The sequence below is a fragment of the Lactuca virosa genome, chromosome 8, assembly GCF_052849685.1.
Source record: "Lactuca virosa cultivar CGN04683 chromosome 8, Lactuca_virosa_CGN04683_v6, whole genome shotgun sequence".
Taxonomy (NCBI): domain Eukaryota; kingdom Viridiplantae; phylum Streptophyta; class Magnoliopsida; order Asterales; family Asteraceae; genus Lactuca; species Lactuca virosa.
The window spans coordinates 21,388,165-21,410,315 of NC_136433.1; the positions used below are offsets into that span (position 1 = coordinate 21,388,165).

The 22,151-nt window shown below is 37.0% G+C and overlaps 1 protein-coding gene across 1 annotated transcript; it reads right to left on the reverse strand.

The window, feature by feature from the left end:
- Positions 1-446: 446 nt before the first annotated feature.
- Positions 447-1,232, reverse strand: LOC145130157 (uncharacterized). The gene has a single exon (XM_079064998.1). It carries the CDS (start codon positions 1,230-1,232, stop codon positions 447-449), a length of 786 nt encoding a protein of 261 aa, XP_078921124.1.
- Positions 1,233-22,151: the final 20,919 nt, after the last annotated feature.

The following is a 22,151-nucleotide window of genomic DNA, read 5'->3' on the forward strand; positions in this document are numbered from 1 at the left end:
ACACCTTTACAAGGACTAGCTTTGAAAATAAAACAACCCTTCTTATAAACCAAAATGTCACCATTATCATTATCAAAAGAAAATCGACAACCATCCTTATAAAGTGCATGAAAAGAAATAATGTTTTGTGCCATATCAGGCGAGTAGCAACAATTTAATAAACTAAGATAAACATCACCACTAAGCATTAGCTCATAGTTCCCAATCCTTGTAACAACTGACTTGTGCCTGTTTCCCATGATTAGGTTGAGCTCACCATGCTTTAACTTCCTACTTTGTCTTAGTCCCTGCATATCAGAGCAAATGTGAGTACCACATCCTGTATCAAGAATCCAAGAGTTAGAAGTAAATGTGCTATGGAGTTCTATCATGAACATACCTGAGGTGCTAGCCACCTTGACTATGCCCTTCTTAAGGTCCTCGAGGTATTTAGGGCAACTACGCTTCTAGTGTCCCTTTTCCTGGCAGTAAAAACAAATGGCCTCTTTTGGATCTGAAGAAGGAGCTATTTCAGCTAGGGCCCTTTTCTTGGGAGGAGGACCAGACTTTCCGACCTTACCCTTACCCTTTTCTTTGGGTTGAGGCGCCCTTTTCCTTTTGGAAGAACCACGGTCAACAGCCAGCACGGGAGCAGTAGGGTTAGAGTTGTTGGGCTTCTTCATGCTCGCTTCAGCAGTTTTGAGCATGCCATGTAACTCCATTAAGGTCTTGTCGAGGCCATTCATATTGAAGTTCATGATGAATTGAGAATACGAACTAGTAAGCGAGTTCAAGACCATGTCAATGGACAACTCCTTAGGCAGCTCGACACCTAGATTCCCAAGTCTGTTTATGTATGACTTCATCTTTTGGACGTGCGCACATACAGAAGCTCCCTCTTGTAGCTTACATGCCATGAGGGATTTAACGATCTCGAATCGTTCTTGCCTTGCTTGCTCTTGAAACATTTCCTCGAGCTGCTGGTTGATGTCAAAAGCACCCCATGTCTCAAAGTTCTTTTGGAGACCAGAACCCATGGTCGCTAACATAAGGCAAGCCACTTTGGTCGATTCATCGTAATGCTTGTTGTAGGCAATAACTTCTTTTGGGGTAGGGTTTTCTCCAAGCACGGGGACATCTTCGTCGAGAACATACTCCTTGTTCTCATATCTTAACGTGATCCTCAAGGTTCTGATCCAATCAAGATAGTTGGATCCATCTTCCTTGAGTTTCTCCCTATTAAGAACCGGCATGAGAGAGAAGCTTGAGTTTTGAGTTGGAGGAGGAGGAGGAAGAAGAGGCAAATCGTTGTTGTTGTTGTTTGCTTGGTTCGACATCTACAAAAGATAAGACTCCAATTAGTTTGATATAAGTCCTTAATTAATAATTACCCTAAATGAATTATTAGATTAAGGCTAGGATCCATGTTTGGCTTCATGATGCGTAAAGGGATGCCGTAAACACACCACAAAGTTATTTAGGTAGACAAAGCTCTTTGTCAATTTCAATCAACATGAAATTCCTAGATCTTTGAGATTCATTGACTATCAATGGCATGTTCATCTCGGATTATGTTCATCTCAAATTCAATGACGGGGATGCCGCGGATCATTGAATAGATGGCGAATCACCCATACAAAATTACGTGGTCCCCGGCTCAAGTTACGCTTGAGATTCACGAGTCTCACATCATTCTCTACTTATACTCTCTAATTGACGTGCCGGTTAACCACACGAGCTTCATCAACAAGTTATAAAGAGAATGTGCAATTTTTATGGACAACATAAGATTCACTTTATTTAAATAAAACGGGATATTGTTTTATACTTGTATTTAAAATTCCTCTAGATTGACCATTATCACTATCAAACCCTTTCGGTAACTCCATTCACAAAATGCAATGAGGCGGTGAGGGTGGTAAACGCGAAGCATATTAAAAACCGACCTCATTAGGAATCATAGAGACCTCCTTAAACCCCTACATTAGAACGGGTGAGCCTAGTAGAGGTAAGACCGACAATGTCAATATTTAAAATACGCGAGGACGCATATTGTAATTTTCTTATACATACAATATATGTATCTTACATATATAAGGGCCAAATTTAAAACTCTTTAAATCTAGTTGTCTATTATTAATTCAAATTAATTACAAGGATGCAATATAACAATTAATAAAACATGAGGGATTAATATTCAAATTCATAAAACTATATTATAAACAATATTAAAATATTAAAATCACCATTTAAATAATATTTATCTATTTTCAGATTTACACAATTGAAATTTGACATTTATCCATATTAAACAAAACTTCAAATTTAAAATGGAATAAAATAAACAAAAATCCCGAATCTGCTGAGCTCACATCGTGAGCTCATAGCTCTCACGTCGTGAGCTGTGATTAGGGTTTCATACATTTCGAATTTTTCAGATCTAATCCAATTAGGTAATTATCCATGCAAGATAAAGTCTTAATTTGAAAAATAAGCAAGATCAAAACCGATAGTTCTGATCTGCCAATGTTCACGTCGTGAACTACTCTTTTCACGTCGTGAACTTAGGGTTTTCAATTAAACTTTCATCATTCAGTTCCAAAGCAATATATTCAGAAAACATGGAGGTAGGGTGATAGTAACTATGAACCAATGGCTCTGATACCACTGTTGGCAAACATATGCATCAAATACACTCTATAACTAGGCAGCGGAATAATCGAAACAACAAAACGATTTACCTAAGTGTACATGCACCCTATGGATCTATGGGTTCATACTATTACTTCTACCATAGGAAAACCGAAAATACAAGAAGAATACTAACCTCTTTAGCAGCCAATGATCTTCGAGCTTGACTCCTTGTGCGTGCCACCTTGTTTGGATGATAAGGATCCAAACCAGAATCCCTCTCTTGGCTCACACCCAATGAACTCAAAGGAGTATAAACAAATATAAACTAGGAGGGATGAACTCACGAAAAGTTCTTCCATAATGAGGGAGAAAGAAGGTGGCGAATACTCAAGCCAAAAATGAGCAAGGAGGAATGAATCCCTAAGGCCCTATTTATAGCCTTGGATACTTCCTAGGGTTTTATCCTTCCACCCATGTGGGATGGAATATGCTAGGAACGAAATTCCCTTTATCCAAAGGGAATTTTCGTCCAACCCCCTTCATTCTAGGGTTCTGGAATGTTCCCTGATCAATCAACTATTGGTTAATTCACATTCAACCCTTCTATTAATTAAACTGTTAATTAATTCCCAAATTGTTTTCCAATTAGTTTCTAATTAATTATTAAACCATAATAATTAATAAACTAATTACTCCTATTATATATTCTACTCAATCTTGAGTCTTGAGGGCAACCCAAGAGGACCCTGCTATTATTAGAAACACCACCAACTAGTTGATGATCTTGGACACACTCCCAACAGTTAGTACATCAGTAGTTACTTAATACAACACTACAGTACTATTTTATTTCCCATTGCATTCACATTGTGATCTTCACACAATGAACAGTAATGTAAAAACTATATTTTTGGTTGATGATAGTAAGATTTGGGAAAATACATACTCTTACAAGAGACACATATACAAACACTTGATGCCTTGGTAGAAGGCTACTTTTAGTAGAAAAACATAGGGTTTTCTAGGAGATTCAAACATTTTACAAACATTCAAAAACTTTTACAAACTTACACATCGCATACTTACAAATACTTTCTTACAAACAATGACACTAAAATACTTATGATCTCACCAGCTTTAAAGCTGATCAACTCTTTCAAAATAACTTGTATTCTCAGGTCACCAGTAGACAGGTACCGATGCCAGATTTTGAGAAGATGGAGCTCGTTCAAGACTCATCTTTTATTTTGATTTATATTTTTGGTATCTGTTAAACTTGACAGAACACACTTGTATTAAATTATATTATTAATGCAATGGATGATGTTGTTGCTTGTTTACTACTATGCATTGTTGTGATACTGTACATGACGTCCTCCACCCCCGAACGATTCTGCCGTTTCGGTTTTGGGGTGTGACACTCCTCGAGGGCCGCATGCCTTATCTGGTACTCCCTTACCTCCGCCCGAGCGGTGGTAAGGTCCTCGATGAGTTGGTCTATTGGATAGAAGTCTCTTTCCAAGTCTCTGGTACGAGCATCTGAAGGTTCTACAACAGCGTTGAGATCCCGAACTTGATTTGCCATTTCCCGATTCTGGTCACCAAGGTTTGTGATCTGCTGGATCACGACTGGGAGGGCTCTGTCGGCCGTTCCCCCATGACTGAGGTGGTAGTAACCCCATTGATCGCCAAATGGTAATCATTGTCGTTGTTGACGGCTCCATCTCTCGATTATTGTTGCCCAACGGGGCTCATGCCCGTTGTAACCAAAACGGTTCGCAGGCACCCTGTCGATGTAAGGAGGGTTGATGACTTCCACCTCCGGCTCCTCCGGCTCCTCCTCTTCTTCTTCGTCCTCTAATTCATCTTCTTCTTCGTCTTCCTCGGGGTCTTCTTCGGGCTCCTCTTCGAATACTTCCTCGGGATCCTCTTCCGGTTCTGCTTCTAACCAACCAATGTTCCCCTGATTCGGAAAGTAGGGGTCTCCGGGTAAATGAAATCCTGCCATGCCGTCTGCACGGGAATAGGGGTGTAAGGGGCACATAAATAATTCTAGAAATATTGTGCTTAGTTAATCATAAAATACTTCTATAGTATTTTAACGGTTGTGTTTGATTCTTAACGTGTTTCTTGTCTGGGTGTTGGTAAGTTGATAGACTTGTTGTCCACTATGACTATCCCCTGGCATATACTAGTCACTTCTCGGACGAATATAGTTGATCAGGCTATATTCCTCCCAGACTTGATTGTATATCCCAAGGCATATTCACATTGCACAACTCCTCTATTTTTAACTTTTGCATTTTCCTTAGACGTGACACTATACCGGTATACATGTATGTACTTATACTTTTTCATAAAATTAACGCTTTTATTATTTTTGAAAAGTATATTTGTAGACAAAACCTTTAAATCAGAGAATCTTATCCCCTTTGTGTTTATAGTTTGTATATCTTATGTGGTTTGATATACTATGTTCACTATAAACAATGCTCTGATACCAATCTGTCACACCCCCAAACCAAGGATAGCGGAAACGTCCGGGGGGTGGAAATGACTTCATGTATAGTATCATGTGACAACCGTCAGAATTCGTGTCGATTCTAGATTTGACTAAACTTAGTTGCACGTATAGGCACGACACATACTAGACTTAGTGACTAGAAGCTAAGTTATAACCTACTAGAAACTCGGAAACAAGTAGAATTGAAGGATAGTGTACTTAGATTTCACATTGATATGTGAATTCTACTACTACTTAACTGTAGTGACTATCCACATTCAGGTCATTCCTTGAATTGAACACCATTTCATGAATCATATACACACATCATTCACTTGACCTATAAGTAGAAATTAGGTCAAAGTGTTATAGAAACTTAAGTCAAAGTTGAAGAGTAGGGCTAGTATACTTGATTTCTCAATTTCGTTGGATCTCGGAATCACTACATAGAATGCCAATAAACCGATAAAAAAATAAATTACAAACATTATTTCTAACTTGAATAAGAGTTAGGAAACACTAAAAAATAATTTAAAAAGTCTCAAAATTTAATTAATTTTGATACCCCAATATTATTAAATCTCAAGACCCTAAAAACCCTAAAATCTCAATTTATAAACTTTAACACCTAAAAGTCCATAAAATTTGGTATGGACTTTATAATATCACTTTAAAATAACTCCAATTAGTAAAATATAACCAAAGAGAAATAAAATTGAAGTTATTAGTATTTCACTTTATTTTCTAAGCCAAAAATCAAGGTTTTGTGAATGAAAATTAGGATAAGGTGCATATTTTATAAAAACTAGATATTTTTATAAAATAAAGTTATAATTTTATAAAATTTAAGAGAGGGATACCCTCTCTCCATTCAAAAGTCGGATTTCTCTCTCTCTCTCTCTCTCCCCTTTCTCCTCTTCCCAACACACTCAATCAATTCCTCTCCACACTCCATTTCTCCATACTTCACTTTCTCTCTCACACTCCACTCCTTACAAAACTCAAACTCTCTCTTTCTCTCTCCAAACCCACGAAATTCTCCAGCCAAGAACACCTCTTAACCTTCAAATCTTCATATTCTAGGGTTGTTCTTCAAGGTAATCATGAAAATCCTTCATCTTCCTTCACTTTTCTTTCTTGTTTTAAAGGTTTTTCTTGCACTTCTCATTCTTCTACACCATTATTTATGAACATTCATGAACATATCCATGAATGAAGAGTTTGATGATGATGGTGGTAGGTTTTCACCCAAGAACAACATGCATGTTGTTTGATGGTGAAATTCAAGGACCAAAACCTAAGTGAAAATCAACATAATGCACTTTTCTACAAGTTTTGGATGAAAATCACCACATACACCCTATGTCTTCTATCAAAAATGATTTTTGAACATTTCAAACTCATGAATGGTCTTCAAACCAACATGCATGTGATGATCTTCAAGCTTAGATGCTTGATGATCAAAGTTTGTTGTTAAAAAGCTTTCAAATAGGTTTATAAAGGATTTATTCCCAAATAAATATATAAAACAACGTTTCTGATCAAATCCAATTTTTCCCTGTATTCCACTAACAAAATGAGATGTTCTACAAATTTTCAGAAAATAATTATTTTTTCACGAATTATTATAATTATTGCAATAAAATAGGGCAATAAATCATATAAAATATTTCTAAGGTCTATAAATCCTAGGTAAATTCTTTGATGACCCCTATGCTAAATAAAGACTTCTCATTAAGTTTTATCGATTTTTGTTACTGTTTAGCATGGTTTTGAATTTGCTTTTTGTTTAGCCCCAATAAATCATAAAACCACTTTAGACAATCTGAAAAGGGTATCTATTAAATTACGCAGCTTATACCTTATGTGTAAGACTTAGAAAAATATTTTTAGAATTTCTCATAATGCATTCCTATTTTTCTCCGATTTTTGTATTTATAATGGAGTAAAAACAGGAAAAATAGTTTTACTCATCCAAAATTCATGAAAATTTACCAAAACACATTAGAATATATTAGGATGCTACATAAAAATTTTGATGATTTTTATCTTATGTATGCTATTTTTCTTCTATTTTCCCAAGATTAAATACACTTAAATCCATTTTTATTAGAATAAATACACAAAAATCATAAAATTGGGTCAAATAGTTTAGAAATCCATTTTTATATTTTTCCCAACTTAAGAATGTCTAATAACAATATTATAAAAAGTTTGGGTAATTTTGGAAACTGTTTTCTATTTATCTCCATTTTTATTAGAATAAATGCACAAAAATCACAAAATTGGGTTAAACAGTTTATAAATCCATTTTATTATTTTTCCCAGCTTAATTATGTCTAATGGGAGTATCATAAAAAGTTTGGGAATTTTATCATTTGGATGCTATTTTTTTCACGAATTTATATTGTTATGAAGGCTTAAAATTTTGGAAAAATAGTTAATCATATCAAAAATTCAAATGAAAATTTATGGAAGACCTCTACTGTATTTAGAATGAAAATGCAAAGTTTGACAATTTTTGGAAACTGGTTGATAATATTTTGGATTTTTAGGAGCTTAAAACACCTTTAAATGTGTTGAAATACCCTCAATTAATAATATAAAAATCTGGAAATTAATATCCAAAATTTGTCTTAATCACATGAGTTATAAATTTTCACCATTTCAGAAAAATGTTTGTAACTTATCAATATTAAAATTAGACACAATATTGGCATAATTCTATTGTAGTAGTAAGTATATTAGCATTAGATTTCGACTAGAGACTCACTAACGTATACCATTATTGTAGGTTTCAGTAGTGGTACAAGTGAAACTTAGATCAAGGCATCATTTGCATCATCTTAATGCATTGTGAGTGTTCACGCACTCCCCTATTTTCGGTTTTTATGTTTTGGGGTTGAAAAGCATGTCCGAAAAACTATTTATTGTTCGTTGTATTTAAATTGATTCGTATCAAACTCGATTGCTATATTTTGCTATAATTTGCTATATTCTGCTATGTATGTCTATGCAACACGGAACATAAGAACTTATCGTCTTAATTCCCTTCCCTTATACTTTACTCCAACCATTAACTCTTTGAGCCAATGGTTATTGTGGATAGCGCTATTAGGAATTGACAACTCCTCACTCGCCCGATTGCTGGAGTGCATGATACCATATAATCTATGGAACGATAAGCATAGATCTTGATAGGGCATCAGTCATAGGCTTGGTTGGTAACTCATTGTTTGCTCATACACATACAAACTTGTTATTTATTATGGAAATAAACTTGTTTATTAATTATAGCAATGAACTTTGTTTCACATTATAGCAATGAACTTTGTTTCTCATTATAACAACGAACTTTTATTATTGGAAACTTATTTACTCATTTTTGCAACATATTTCTATCTATGGAAACTTTATTACTCGCTTTAGCAACGAACTTCTATTTATGAAAACTTATTTACTTATTTTAAAAATGAACATTGTTTATGGAAACTTTTATCAAAACTTTGATTTCGATTTATGGAACCAATATTATTTTTTTTATATGTGAGTACTCACCAACTATTTTTATAGTTGACGCTGGTTTTACATGCTTTTTCAGGATTCATCGAGTAAGTGGCACTTAGGGACACATCACTTTTAGGAGCATTCGCATGTGTTGTATTTCAATTTTCATTGTAATTTCTTTTAAAAGTTGTTCAAATCCATTGTAAATTTGTAATGATTTTTATTACTATGGTTGGTGTTGTCTTTTAACTTTTGCTATGAAACCGTTTATACTGCCACGCCTTGTGTTTTCGCTTTATCGGGGTGTGACATATCACAACAACGAGTATAATAGTACTCATAGTAAAAACAACCATCATAAATATAATTGAAAAAGTTACACCATAGTATGAGTTTACATGTTTCAAAATCAATTACATTATGATGACAAAATGTATAAATTGACGTCTTGCGTCCCATCCTCAAAAGCAGTTGTTTACCTGTTTCACTGGTTTCCTGAGAATACAAGTAGTTTTGAAAGAGTGTCAGGAGTGTCCGGAGTCAGGAGCGTCCGTTCGGAATCTGGAGTGTCAGGAGTGTCCGGAGTCAGGAGCGTCCGTTCGGAATCAGGAGTGTCAGGAGTCTCCGGAGTCAGGAGCGTCCGTCCGGAGTCAGGAGTGTCCGGAGTCAGGAGCGTCCGTCTCGAGTCAGGAGTGTCAGGAGTGTCCGGAGTCAGGAGCGTCTGTCCGGAGTCAGGAGTGTCAGGAGTGTCCGGAGTCCGGAGCGTCCGTCCGGAGTCAGGAGTGTCCAGAGTCAGGAGCACCCGTCCAGAGTCAGGAGTGTCAAGAGTGTCCGGAGTCAGGAGCGTTCGTTCCGGAATCAGGAGTGTCAGGGGTGTCCGGAGTCGGGGGCGTTCGTTCCGGAATCAGGAGGGAAGTCCGGACAAGAGGTTCAGGGTTCCTTATCAAGAGGTTCAGGGTTCCTTACCAAGAGGTTCAGGGTTCCTCATAAGGCATTCTAGACTAAGAAGGTACTTGGAGAGATTTGGGAGAGATTTTACATACTTGGAGAGATTTGGGAGAGATTTCACATACTTGGAGAGATTTGGGAGAGATTTCACACACTTGGAGAGATTTCACATACTTGGAGAGATTTGGGAGAGATTTCACATACATGGAGAGATTTGGGAGAGATTTCACACACTTACTTCTTTTAGAATTTTAGATTTTCTGAATATTGTAAAACTGAAACTGATACTTTATATTAAGATAGCGAGCTGTACAAAGTAAGCATAATGTAAATCCTAACGTACGAAAGGTTAATTGAGTTGACCGGTTTGACTTGTTGACTTTCTTTAACTCTGACTCGACTAGAAAGTGATGATTGTCACATACCGTCACTGAAGGAATAGAAGGCGGTGACTGATCGATAGTGGCGGTTACCGTTGTGGAGTTAAGGTAGCCGATGAACAATATCATAGAGAAGTTGTAGTAGTGGGAACCATCCAGAAAGAAAGAGAAAGAAAGAGATATTATATAAGGGAGATAAGGCAGTGGAGAAGAACCAAGAAGCATTGGAATTGAAAAAAAATCCAACCAGTGGCAGTAAAATACTGTTCATAAAGGGGATTCTAAATTAATATATTATATAATAACGTTCTATGTCTGAAGATATATATATATATATATATATATATATATATATATATTTAAAACATACTTAAAAATATATTTATAAACATAATATACATTTTTATTCATTTCTAAAGTCTCTCTCTCTATCTATCTATATATATATATATATATATATATTAATTTTTTCGTACTTGTACATTTAAAACACGTAATTATATATATATATATATATATATATATATATATATATATATATATATATATATATATATATATATATATATATATATATATATAACGAATATTTATACATATGTATAACGAATTTATTCATATTTATATGTATTAAAAACGTTTTTATATGTTTAAATATATATAAAAATATTATTTATACATAAACGTATAAAATCTTATTTATACATATAAAAACATATAAAATATTTTTATACGTATAAATAACATTTTTTATGGTTTTTATATGAATAAGAAAAATTTATATGTATAAAACAGATTTTGTATGTATAAAAAAGTTTTTATATGTATAAATAACATTTTGTATGTTTTTATATGTATAAATAACATTTTATATGTATAAATCATTTATTTTAATTTATTAATCAAATTAATAAATTCTTCCTCTTTCTCAATTAATCATCATGTCACGTTGCTAGTATGAATGCAACCTAAAAGGATCATGCTGCTTTCAATTCAAGTACATACCTATTATAGTTATGGGCTTAGACACCTAATCCAACAACATCTTGGTGTAGTCCAAGACCAGGGAGAAGCATGAGGAGCACCTTCGAGAGCTTCTGGGAGTGTTGTTACGAGAGGTCCAGTTCCTAGGACATCTCGTTAACCAAAATGAGATTTTCGTCGATTTGTAACGCCCGTAGATTCGGGCTAGTCATTATAACGCCTTTTCAATTGAAGATTATTTAGAATGAATAATCTTAACTAAGTTGTAGAATATGTCACAAGGGTTCCGTACAGATAAAGAACGCCGAAATCCGAGTTATAACGAAGAAATTATAGTGAGTCGAAGTTTCGCGACAAAACTGGCACGACACTACGTGACGTAAAAAGTGAATTTACGATAGAATACCTTTTTAGCCTTAGCAATCTAAACAAAAGTCGTAGTGTTCATAAACCAAGAGCGTGCATAAATAGAACGCCCAAATCTGACTTCGTATGAGGAAGTTATGATTTTTCCAAGTTTTGGCTTAGCAGTATGCAGCCCGGAGTTCGAATAGTAGATCGACCGATTTTTAGTCGACACAACCTAAACAAGAATCAAATATCTCATTAATAATAGCGCAACGGTAAATACACAGACGAAAACGGACGTCGGATGAAGAATTTATGAATTTTTAATGGACTTTTTCCTGTCTCGGCCAGTTAAAAATATAACTTTAAAAATAAATTCAAAATTAGCCGACGGAGTCTAAACGAAAGTTGTATAGTACGGTCCGGCATATGCGTGGATATGAAGAACGTCGAAAACGGAGCTCGTATGCGGAAGTTATGAATTTTAGAAGTCGAGAGGGAAAAATGTGAGCTGGGTGCGAGGCCACGCCCTGCGTAGTCCGAGGAATGCCAAGCGTTCGAGTACGCCCTGCGTACGAAGAAGGAGCGCCATGCGGTCTCACCGTTCCCGGTCCGGAAGAAGCCATGATGCGCCATCAGTAGACCAACACGTTGATGTACGAACGCGCTGCGTCCGAGGCTACGCCCTGCGTACCGAGGAACGCGTTGCACACCTCGCAGGAGCACCCCGCGTAGACAGCAGCCTCCGACCTATGAAAGGGCTGCGATGGTTTTCGAATTTCTCACACCATTCCCTCATTTTTTTCTCTCTCTACTCTCTCTTTCTCTCTCTCTCTCTAGCCTCCCTAAACCCCTCCCAAGCCTAGGGAACTCCCTAGCACTAGAAGAAAGCCCCGGAGCTCCCGAAGGCTCCGAGAAAAAGAGTTTTTCGGCTCGAGAGGCTCTGCTCGCTCAGAGCCCGGTTTTTAAGAAAACCCGCTGTAAGTGAGATACGCCTACCCTATTTTAAATATAGCTTATATAGAATTTAAGTATTGTTATTATGGACTTATAATAAATATTTGGGCTATTATTATGACTTATATAAGTTTCATTATAATATCTTTTTAACCACTCGCCAAAATGGTCATGCACTCTGGTGTTTTATGTCTGGCCTCTGTCTGTACATAGTGGTTGGAAAATATTGTTTAACGCTTATATAATAATAATAATAATAATACTAAGACTAATTATTAGTCACGGTAAATATCAGACTAAAATCTAGTGGTAATGATACTAGGTTTCGTCGAAGGAAAATAAATTAATAGAAGCGAAGCGCTGTCTGAGTTCGGAATCACCAGCTTAACAGGTGAGTGCATAGTTAATTTCATCTTACACATATATATGAAGTTTTTAATTATATGTTATGTGTGCAAATTATATGTGTTCTTGATATCTATGCTGGATGAACAATTTATACATGTTTTTAATGATTTAAGTTGTATAAGTATTTTAGATCTACGAATATGTTTGGTAAAACATGGGTAGATGAATGATGAGAGATGAAAGATGATATAAGTAAACATTGGCAGCTATGGAGTTAGTGCCTATTAGATAAACGATGGTAGCTATGGAGTTAGTGCCTATTAGATAAACGATGGTAGCTATGGACTTAGTGCCTATTAGATAAACGATGGTAGCTATGGACTTAGTGCCCGACAAATGAACTTCAGCAGCTATGGATTTAGTGCTTTATGAACGAGCATGGGCACCTATGGACTTAATGTCTGTTATAAAAACCGGGGAAGCAAGGGACTTCAGAATGAACGAATGCATGATTAATGATTCTTAGGGTAGACCCTTAAGAATAAAGAGAATACATACCTTTATTGTTATGTTGTAATAACAATGAATTCCTTGAAGATCTTGAACTTTAAGAGCAAGTGTCACAAGTATAACACCTCTAATGGCTCACAAACACACTAAGCAAAAGGATGATTATGAGAGAGGAGGAGGAAGCTATAATATTCGGCTCTTATTAGGGTTTAGGAAGCATAGGCCGAAATCAATAGGGTAGAGGCTCCTTATATAGTTGAGGTAGCTTAGAGCCAAAACTAAGGTTAAAGAAGGAAACCCTAATCCCTTTGCTTAAGGCCTAAGCAGCCCAAGGATCCTCATCCCTAAGGCCTTGGACGAAAATTGTAGGGCATTCCCTAAAAGTTTTCGTCCATCCCTTCTAGGATGGTCCAAGAGCCGAAATCCACAACTATCAATAAATTGCCAAACAGCCCCTGCACTTTTAATTAACTCCTTTAATCCCAAAATTAATTTCAAATTAATTTCTGATTAAATATTATTTAATAACATGAGTTCTAATTAATATATTATTTCCATAATATATTAATAAATCATTTATTTTAATTTATTAATCAAATTAATAAATTCTTCCTCTTTCTCAATTAATCATCATGTCAAGTTGCTAGTATGAAGGCAACCCAAAAGGACCATGCTGCTATCAATTCAAGTACATACTAATTATAGTTATGGGCTTAGACACCTAATCCAACAACATCTTGGTGTAGTCCAAGACCAGGGAGCACCTTCGAGAGCTTCTGGTAGTGTTGTTACGAGAGGTCCAGTTCCTAGGACATCTCGTTAACCAAAATGGGATTTTCATCGATCTGTAACGCCCGTAGATTCGGGCTAGTCATTATAACGCCTTTTCGGTAAAATATTATTTATAATGAATAATCATAACTAAGTTGTAGAATATGTCACAAGGGTTCCGTAGAGATAAAGAACTCCGAAATACGAGTTATAACGAAGAAATTATAGTGTGTCGAAGTTTCGCGACAAAACTGGCACGACACTGCGTGACGTAAAAAGTGAATTTACGATAGAGTACCTTTTTAGCCTTAGCAATCTAAACAAAAGTCGTAGTGTTCATAAACCGAGAGCGTGCATAAATAGAACGCCCAAATCTGACTTCGTATGAGGAAGTATGATTTTTCCAAGTTTTGGCTTAGCAGTATGCAACCCGGAGTTCGAAGAGTAGATCGATCGATTTTTAGTCGACACAACCTAAACAAGAATCGAAGATCTCATTAATAATAGCGCAACGGTAAATACACATACGAAAACGGACGTCGGATGAAGAATTTATGAATTTTTAACGGACATTTCCTGTCTCGGCCTGTTAAAAATATAAGGTTAAAAATAAATTCGAAATTAGCCGACGGAGTCTAAACGAAAGTTGTATAGTACGGTCCGACCTACGCGTGGATATAAAGAACGTCGAAAACGGAGTTCATATGCGGAAGTTATGAATTTTAGAAGGCGAGAGGGAAAAATACGAGCTGGGTGCGAGGCTACGCCCTGCGTAGTCCGAGGAATGCCAAGCGTTCGAGTACGCCCTGCGTACGAAGAAGAAGTGCCATGCGGTCTCGCCTTGCTCGGTCCGGAAGAAGCCACGATGCGCCTTCAGTAGACCAACACGTCGATGTACGAACGTGCTACGTCCGAGGCTACGCCCTGCATACCGAGGAATGCGCTAGACACCTCGCAGGAGCACCCCGCGTAGACAGCAGCCTCCGGCCTATGAAAGGGCTGCGATGGTTTCCGAATTTCTCACACCATTCCCTCATTTTTTTCTCTCTCTACTCTCTCTCTCTCTCTAGCCTCCCTAAACCCCTCCCAAGCCTAAGGAATCTCCCTAGCACTAGAAGAAAGCCCCGGAGCTCCCGAAGGCTCCGAGAAAAAGAGTTTTTCGGCTCGAGAAGCTCTGCCCGCTCAGAGCCCGATTTTTAAGAAAACTCGCTGTAAGTGAGATACGCCCACCCTATTTTAAATATAGCTTATATAGAATTTAAGTATTGTTATTATGGACTTATAATAAATATTTGGGCTATTATTATGACTTATATAAGTGTCGTTATAATATCTTTTTAGCCACTCGCCAAAATGGTCATGCGCTCTGGTGTTTTATGTCTGGCCTCTGTCTGTACATAGTGGTTAGAAAATATTGTTTAACGCTTATGTAATAATAATAATACTAAGACTAATTATTTGTCACGGTAAATATTAGACTAAAATCTAGTGGTAATGATACTAGGTTTCGTCGAAGGAAAATAAATTAATAGAAACGAAGCGCTGTCTGAGTTCGGAATCACCAGCTTAACAGGTGAGTGCATAGTTAATTTCATCTTACACATAGATATGAAGTATTTAATTACATGTTATGTGTGAAAATTATATGTGTTCTTGATACCTATGCTGGATGAACAATTTATACATGTTTTTAATGATTTAAATTGTATAAGTATTTTATATCTACGAATTTGTTGGGTAAAACATGGGTAGATGAATGATGAGAGATGAAAGATGATATATGTAAACATTGGCAGCTATGGACTTAGTGCCTAATAGATAAACAATGGTAGCTATGGAGTTAGTGCCTATTAGATAAACGATGGTAGGTATGGACTTAGTGTCTATTAGATAAACGATGGTAGCTATGGACTTAGTGCCCGACAAATGAACTTCAACAGCTATGGATTTAGTGCTTTACGAACGACCATGGGCAGCTATGGACTTAATGTCTGTTATACAAACCCGGGAAGCAAGGGACTTCAGAATAAACGAATGCAGGATTAATGATTCTTAGGGTAGACCCTTAAGAATAAAGAGAATACATACATTTATTGTTATATTGTAATAACAATGGATTCCTTGAAGATCTTGAACTTTAAGAGCAAGTGTCACAAGTATAACACCTCTAATGGCTCACAAACACACTAAGCAAAATGATGATTATGAGAGAGGAGGAGGAAGCTATAATTTTCGGCTCTTATTAGGGTTTAGGAAGCATAGGCCAAAATCAATAGGGTAGAGGCTCCTTATATAGTTGAGGTAGCTTAGAGCCAAAACTAGCGTTAAAGAAGGAAACCCTAATCCCTTTGCTTAAGGCCTAAGCAGCCCAAGGATCCTCATCCCTAAGGCCTTGGACGAAAATTGTAGGGCCTTCCCTAAAAGTTTTCGTCCATCCCTTCTAGGATGGTCCAAGAGCCGAAATCCACAACTATCAATAAATTGCCAAACAGCCTCTGCACTTTTAATTAACTCCTTTAATCCCAAAATTAATTCCAAATTAATTTCTGATTAAATATTAATTAATAACATGAGTTCTAATTAATATATTATTTCCATAATATATTAATAAATCATTTATTTTAATTTATTAATCAAATTAATAAATTCTTCCTCTTTCTTAATTAATCATCATGTCAAGTTGCTAGTATGAAGGCAACCCAAAAGGACCATGCTGCTATCAATTCAAGTACATACCAATTATGGTTATGGGCTTAGACACCTAATCCAATAACATCTTGGTGTAGTCCAAGAACAGGGAGCAGCATGAGGAGCACCTTCGAGAGCTTATGGGAGTTTTGTTACGAGAGGTCTAGTTCCTAGAACATCTCGTTAACCAAAACAGGATTTTCGTCGATCTGTAACGCCCGTAGATCCGGGCTAGTCATTATAACGCATTTTCGACAGAACATTATTTAGAATGAATAATCTTAACTAAGTTGTAGAATATGTCACAAGGGTTCCGTACAGATAAAGAACGCGGAAATCCGAGTTATAACGAAGAAATTATAGTGTGTCGACGTTTCGCGACAAAACTGGCACGACACTGCGTGACGTAAAAAGTGAACTTACGATAGAGTACCTTTATAGCCTTAGTAATCTAAACAAAAGTCGTAGTGTTCATAAACCGAGAGAGTGCATAAATAGAACGCCCAAATCTGACTTCGTATGAGAAAGTTATTATATTTCCAAGTTTTGGCTTAACAGTATGCAACCCGGAGTTCGAATAGTAGATCGACCGATTTTTAGTCGACACAACCTAAACAAGAATCGAAGATCTCATTAATAATAGCGCAACGGTAAATACACAGACGAAAACGGACATCAGATGAAGAATTTATGAATTTTTAACAGACTTTTTCTGTCTCGGCCTGTTAAAAATATAACTTTAAAAATAAATTCAAAATTAGCCGACGGAGTCTAAACGAAAGTTGTATAGTACGGTCCGACCTACGCGTCGATATAAAGAACGTCGAAAACGGAGATCGTATGCGGAAGTTATTAATTTTAGAAGTCGAGAGGGAAAAATGCGAGTTGGGTGCGAGGCTACGCCCTGCGTAGTCCGAGGAATGCCAAGCGTTCGAGTACGCCCTGCGTACGAAGAAGGAGCGCCATGCGGTCTCGCCTTGCTCGGTCCGGAAGAAGCCACGATGCACCATCAGTAGACCAACACGTCGATGTACGAACGCGCTGCGTCCGAGGCTACGCCCTGCGTACCGAGGAACACGCTGCACACCTCGCAGGAGCACCCTGCGTAGACAGCAGCCTCCGCCCTATGAAAGGGCTGCGATGGTTTCCGAATTTCTCACACCATCCCCTCATTTTTTTATCTCTCTACTCTCTCTCTCTCTAGCCTCCTTAAACCCCTCCCAAGCCTAGGGAACCTCCCTAGCACTAGAAGAAAGCCCCGGAGCTCCCGAAGGCTCCGAGAAAAAGAGTTTTTCGGCTCGAAAAGCTCTGCCCGCGCAGAGCCCGGTTTTTAAGAAAACTCGCTATAAGTGAGATACGCCTACCCTATTTTAAATATAGCTTATATAGAATTTAAGTATTGTTATTATGGACTTATATTAAATATTTGGGCTATTATTATGACTTACATAAGTGTCATTATAATATCTTTTTAACCACTCGCCAAAATGGTCCTGCGCTCTGGTGTTTTATGTCTGGCCTCTGTCTGTACATAGTGGTTGGAAAATATTGTTTAACGCTTATATAATAATAATAATAATACTAAGACTAATTATTAGTCACGGTAAATATTAGACTAAAATCTAGTGGTAATGACACTAGGTTTCGTCGAAGGAAAATAAATTAATAGAAGCGAAGTGCTGTCTGAGTTCGGAATCACCAGCTTAACATGTGAGTGCATAGTTAATTTCATCTTACACATAGATATGAAGTATTTAGTTACATGTTATGTGTGCAAATTATATGTGTTCTTGATATCTATGCTGGATGGACGATTTATACATGTTTTTAATGATTTAAGTTGTATAAGTATTTTATATCTACGAATATGTTGGGTAAAACAGGGGTAGATGAATGATGAGAGATGAAAGATGATATAAGTAAATATTGGCAGCTATGGACTTAGGGCGTAATAGATAAACGATGGTAGCTATGGAGTTAGTGCCTATTAGATAAACGATAGTAACTATGGACTTAGTGCCTATTAGATAAACGATGGTAGCTATAGACTTAGTGCCCGACAAACGAAATTCAGCAGCCATGGATTTAGTGCTTTACGAATGAGCATGGGCAGCTATGGACTTAATGTCTGTTATACAAATCCGGGAAGCAAGGGACTTCGGAATGAATGAATGCAAGATTAATGATTCTTAGGGTAGACCCTTAAGAATAAGGAGAATAATGGGGATGGGTAATTGGGTTAATTGTTTGATGATTAAACATAATAATTATATTATTGTGGGTTGAAAACCCTATTTACTCACCAAGTTTTTCAACCTGGCCCACTCAGATTATTTGTATCACAGGTTTCGATACAAGGCTATATTACACTGAGAGATTAAAGAAGATGCGAATCACTAGTGTAAATGAACGTAAGCTCTGTTTATGCTTATGTTTATGTATTGACGATGACATCCGATTGTTTTAAAATGAATAAAAATACCTTTCATCGGAAATGCTTTAATAACGTATTTATCATGTTTTTCTGGGAACAAATTCCGCAACACTTTTCTGTAAAGGTTACTCTAATTTTTAAACAAAGCAAAAACAAATCGGTCTTTTCTGGCCGTGAAAATGGAGAGGTCACTGTTGGTATCAAAGCATTAGTTTAAGCGAACTAGGAATAAGGATTTATTTCTAGACTTAAACATAGAATGCTAAGTGATGATCATGAGGAGTGTGTCTAATTTATTTTAGGTAATACACCTGAATAGATACAAGCACTAGCTTATTTAGGGAAGATGCCTAAAATGCTTTTATGTGCTAAATGATTTGTGATGCTTTATGATGCCATTGTTTGATCGGATCTATGGTCTGTTGCCGACTGGATCTGGAAATTTTATGTGTTCATATTTCTAAACGTTTAATTACGGTATTAGAACTGACATGTAACTTTTCAGACTGATAAGGAATTTATACGTCAATCGTAAATAAAGCTTTCCTAAACTTAATTCTCGTAACTACACACTGAATGTCTGATTTGGTGTATAGATCAACATGCTGAGAAATCGATGCGGATTGGGAAACAATAACCTGCAGCCTGAGCCACGAGTGATTGAATGTGCACGAGAGGTAGTAGTTGCACCCGATCCAATCACGATGGCAGAAGTCCAAGCGATGATTCGGGCTATGATACCCGAACAAAGGGATGATATATGGAAAATGTTGCTTGATGCGGATGAACCTACTGTGCCTATTGTGCAGCCCAAACTGAATGAAGGTCTGTCGGATGAGGGAAATTACAATCATACAGTGAGTCAAGTCGAACCCCTAGTGGTCAGGAGGAACGACCCAAAAAGAGGGATTGACAGGGATAGGCGTATGTATAAGAACTTTTTGGGTGCCAATCCACCAAGTCTTTCTGGAAGCCCAAAGCCAATAGAGATCATGGACTGGATCTCCGAGATGGAGATGGTATTTGAAAGCTGTAACTGCAGCGATAACCAAAAGACCGTCTTTACAGTCAAACAACTAAAGACCGGAGTTTTAAGTTGGTGGAAGTTACTGGCAGATATAATGCCATGGGAAGAAGCCATGCGGATGTCTTGGGAAGCATTCATGGAGCAGCTGAAAATGCAATACTGCTCAGAGATAGATCTGATACACCTAAACAACGAGTTTCAGAACCTAAAGAAAGGAAATATGAGTGTTGATGAGTATGCCACCGCATTCACCGAGAGGATGAAGCTGTTTCCCTACTTGGTGCCTATTGAACTCTACAAGATAGATATGGTTGCTAAGAATGTAGAGACCCAAATAAGAGAAAAGGGTCTAGAAAAACATAAGGAAGGAGAAAAGAGGACGTTTGAAGGATCTTCAAGGTCTAACAAGGAGAGAAATTTCTCGAAGTTTGGAAGAGGAAAAAGAGGTGAAGTGAGATGGTGTGATAAGTGCATGATAAATGCAAGAAGAAGCATTATGGGAGATGCGACGAAGAAGTGACTTATTACAAGTGTGGGAGGATCGGTCACTATTCCAAGGATTATACACATAATGATAAGGTATGCTATGGATGTGGAGACAAGGGGCACATTTCTAGAGACTACGCGAGGAAAAATGAAGCAGCAAGGCCAAATGCACCGCCAAAGCCAAGAGCATACCAGATGATCCTTGATGAAGCAGCTGAAAATGCAAGGAATTGGGAGTGAAGATTTGATATCCAAATATCAAGATATAAAGTAGCCATGCAGATAGTATCAGGAGGTATAGCCTATTAAAGGCATAGTATAGGTTGAACTTGAACATCCATGTAAGCGTTTCAAGAAATATTATAAAACCTCGTTTTTGTTTTCTGATGTATTAAATGATTACGTGAAAATTCTTGAACGGTGACTTGGAAAACTGCGAGACAATACTTGGGACGAGTATGAGGAGGTGTGAATGGTAGTAGAGGCCTATACTACCAGAAGCACAGGGCTCACGCTTGGATCAGGGAAGGTCACAAGGTTACAAAGAAGCTAGTAATTGATTTTGTTTTGTTCGTATATGTCATTACCATTGTTTCGGTAATGACTAAGAAGATGATTGTTATTCCAACCCTAGTGGTCATATCAAATCGAGTCCGATTAAGATGAGTATGTTACTTGGTTCAGAGAACCAAGTTCAATGCAGCATCTGACTTAAGCCAGAAGATTGAAATAAAAGACAATCGAAGCGATCAATAGAAGTATCACGATTGTTGTTAAGTAAGAAGCTTGTAGCTAAAAGTGCTATATGCTAGAATTTTATTATATCACATTAGAACATGAAGGAAGGTTTAGTTTGTTATGGAATTTGACTCTAAAATACATGAGTCTAAGCGTTGCATCATACGATGAGAGGTCATTAGAATGTGACCCATCGATCCATTGTGGTAATCAAAGAACTTATCTTAAGTTCAAGGAGTCTCCAATAAATATCAAGATTGTGACATGAAGGTCATGATTGAAAGTCTAACATGAGACAGGGAGCGGGTGTGAGATCGAGCACCGCCTGCAATCAAGAAGTCCAAGAGTTAGATACTCATTCGAAGAAACATAGAAATTATGGTTATTACCTAGGATGAAGAGATAACATATGGAGTCATTATACAATCCCTTTCTCGTTGATGATTCTGGGACGTAATCATCCTAAGGGGGAGATAATTGTAACGCCCACAGATCCATGCTAGTCATTATAGAGACAATAAGTTGTAGAATATTTTCTATATAAGATTATTTAGAATGAATAATCTTAACTAAGTTGTAGAATATGTCACAAGGGTTCCGTATATATAAAGAACGCCGAAATCCGAGTTATAACGAAGAAGTTATGGCATGTCGAAGTTTCGCGACAAAACCGGCACGACACTGCGTGACGTAAAAAGTGAATTTATGATAGAGTGCCTTTTTAGCCTTAGCGATCTAAACGAAAGTCGTAGTGTTTGTTAAACCAAGAGCGTGCATAAAAAGAACGCCCAAATCTGACTTCGTATGAGCAAGTTATGATTTTTCCAAATTTTGGCTTAGCAGTATGCAACCTGGAGTTCGAACAGTAGATCGACTGATTTTTAGCCGATACAACCTAAACAAGAATCG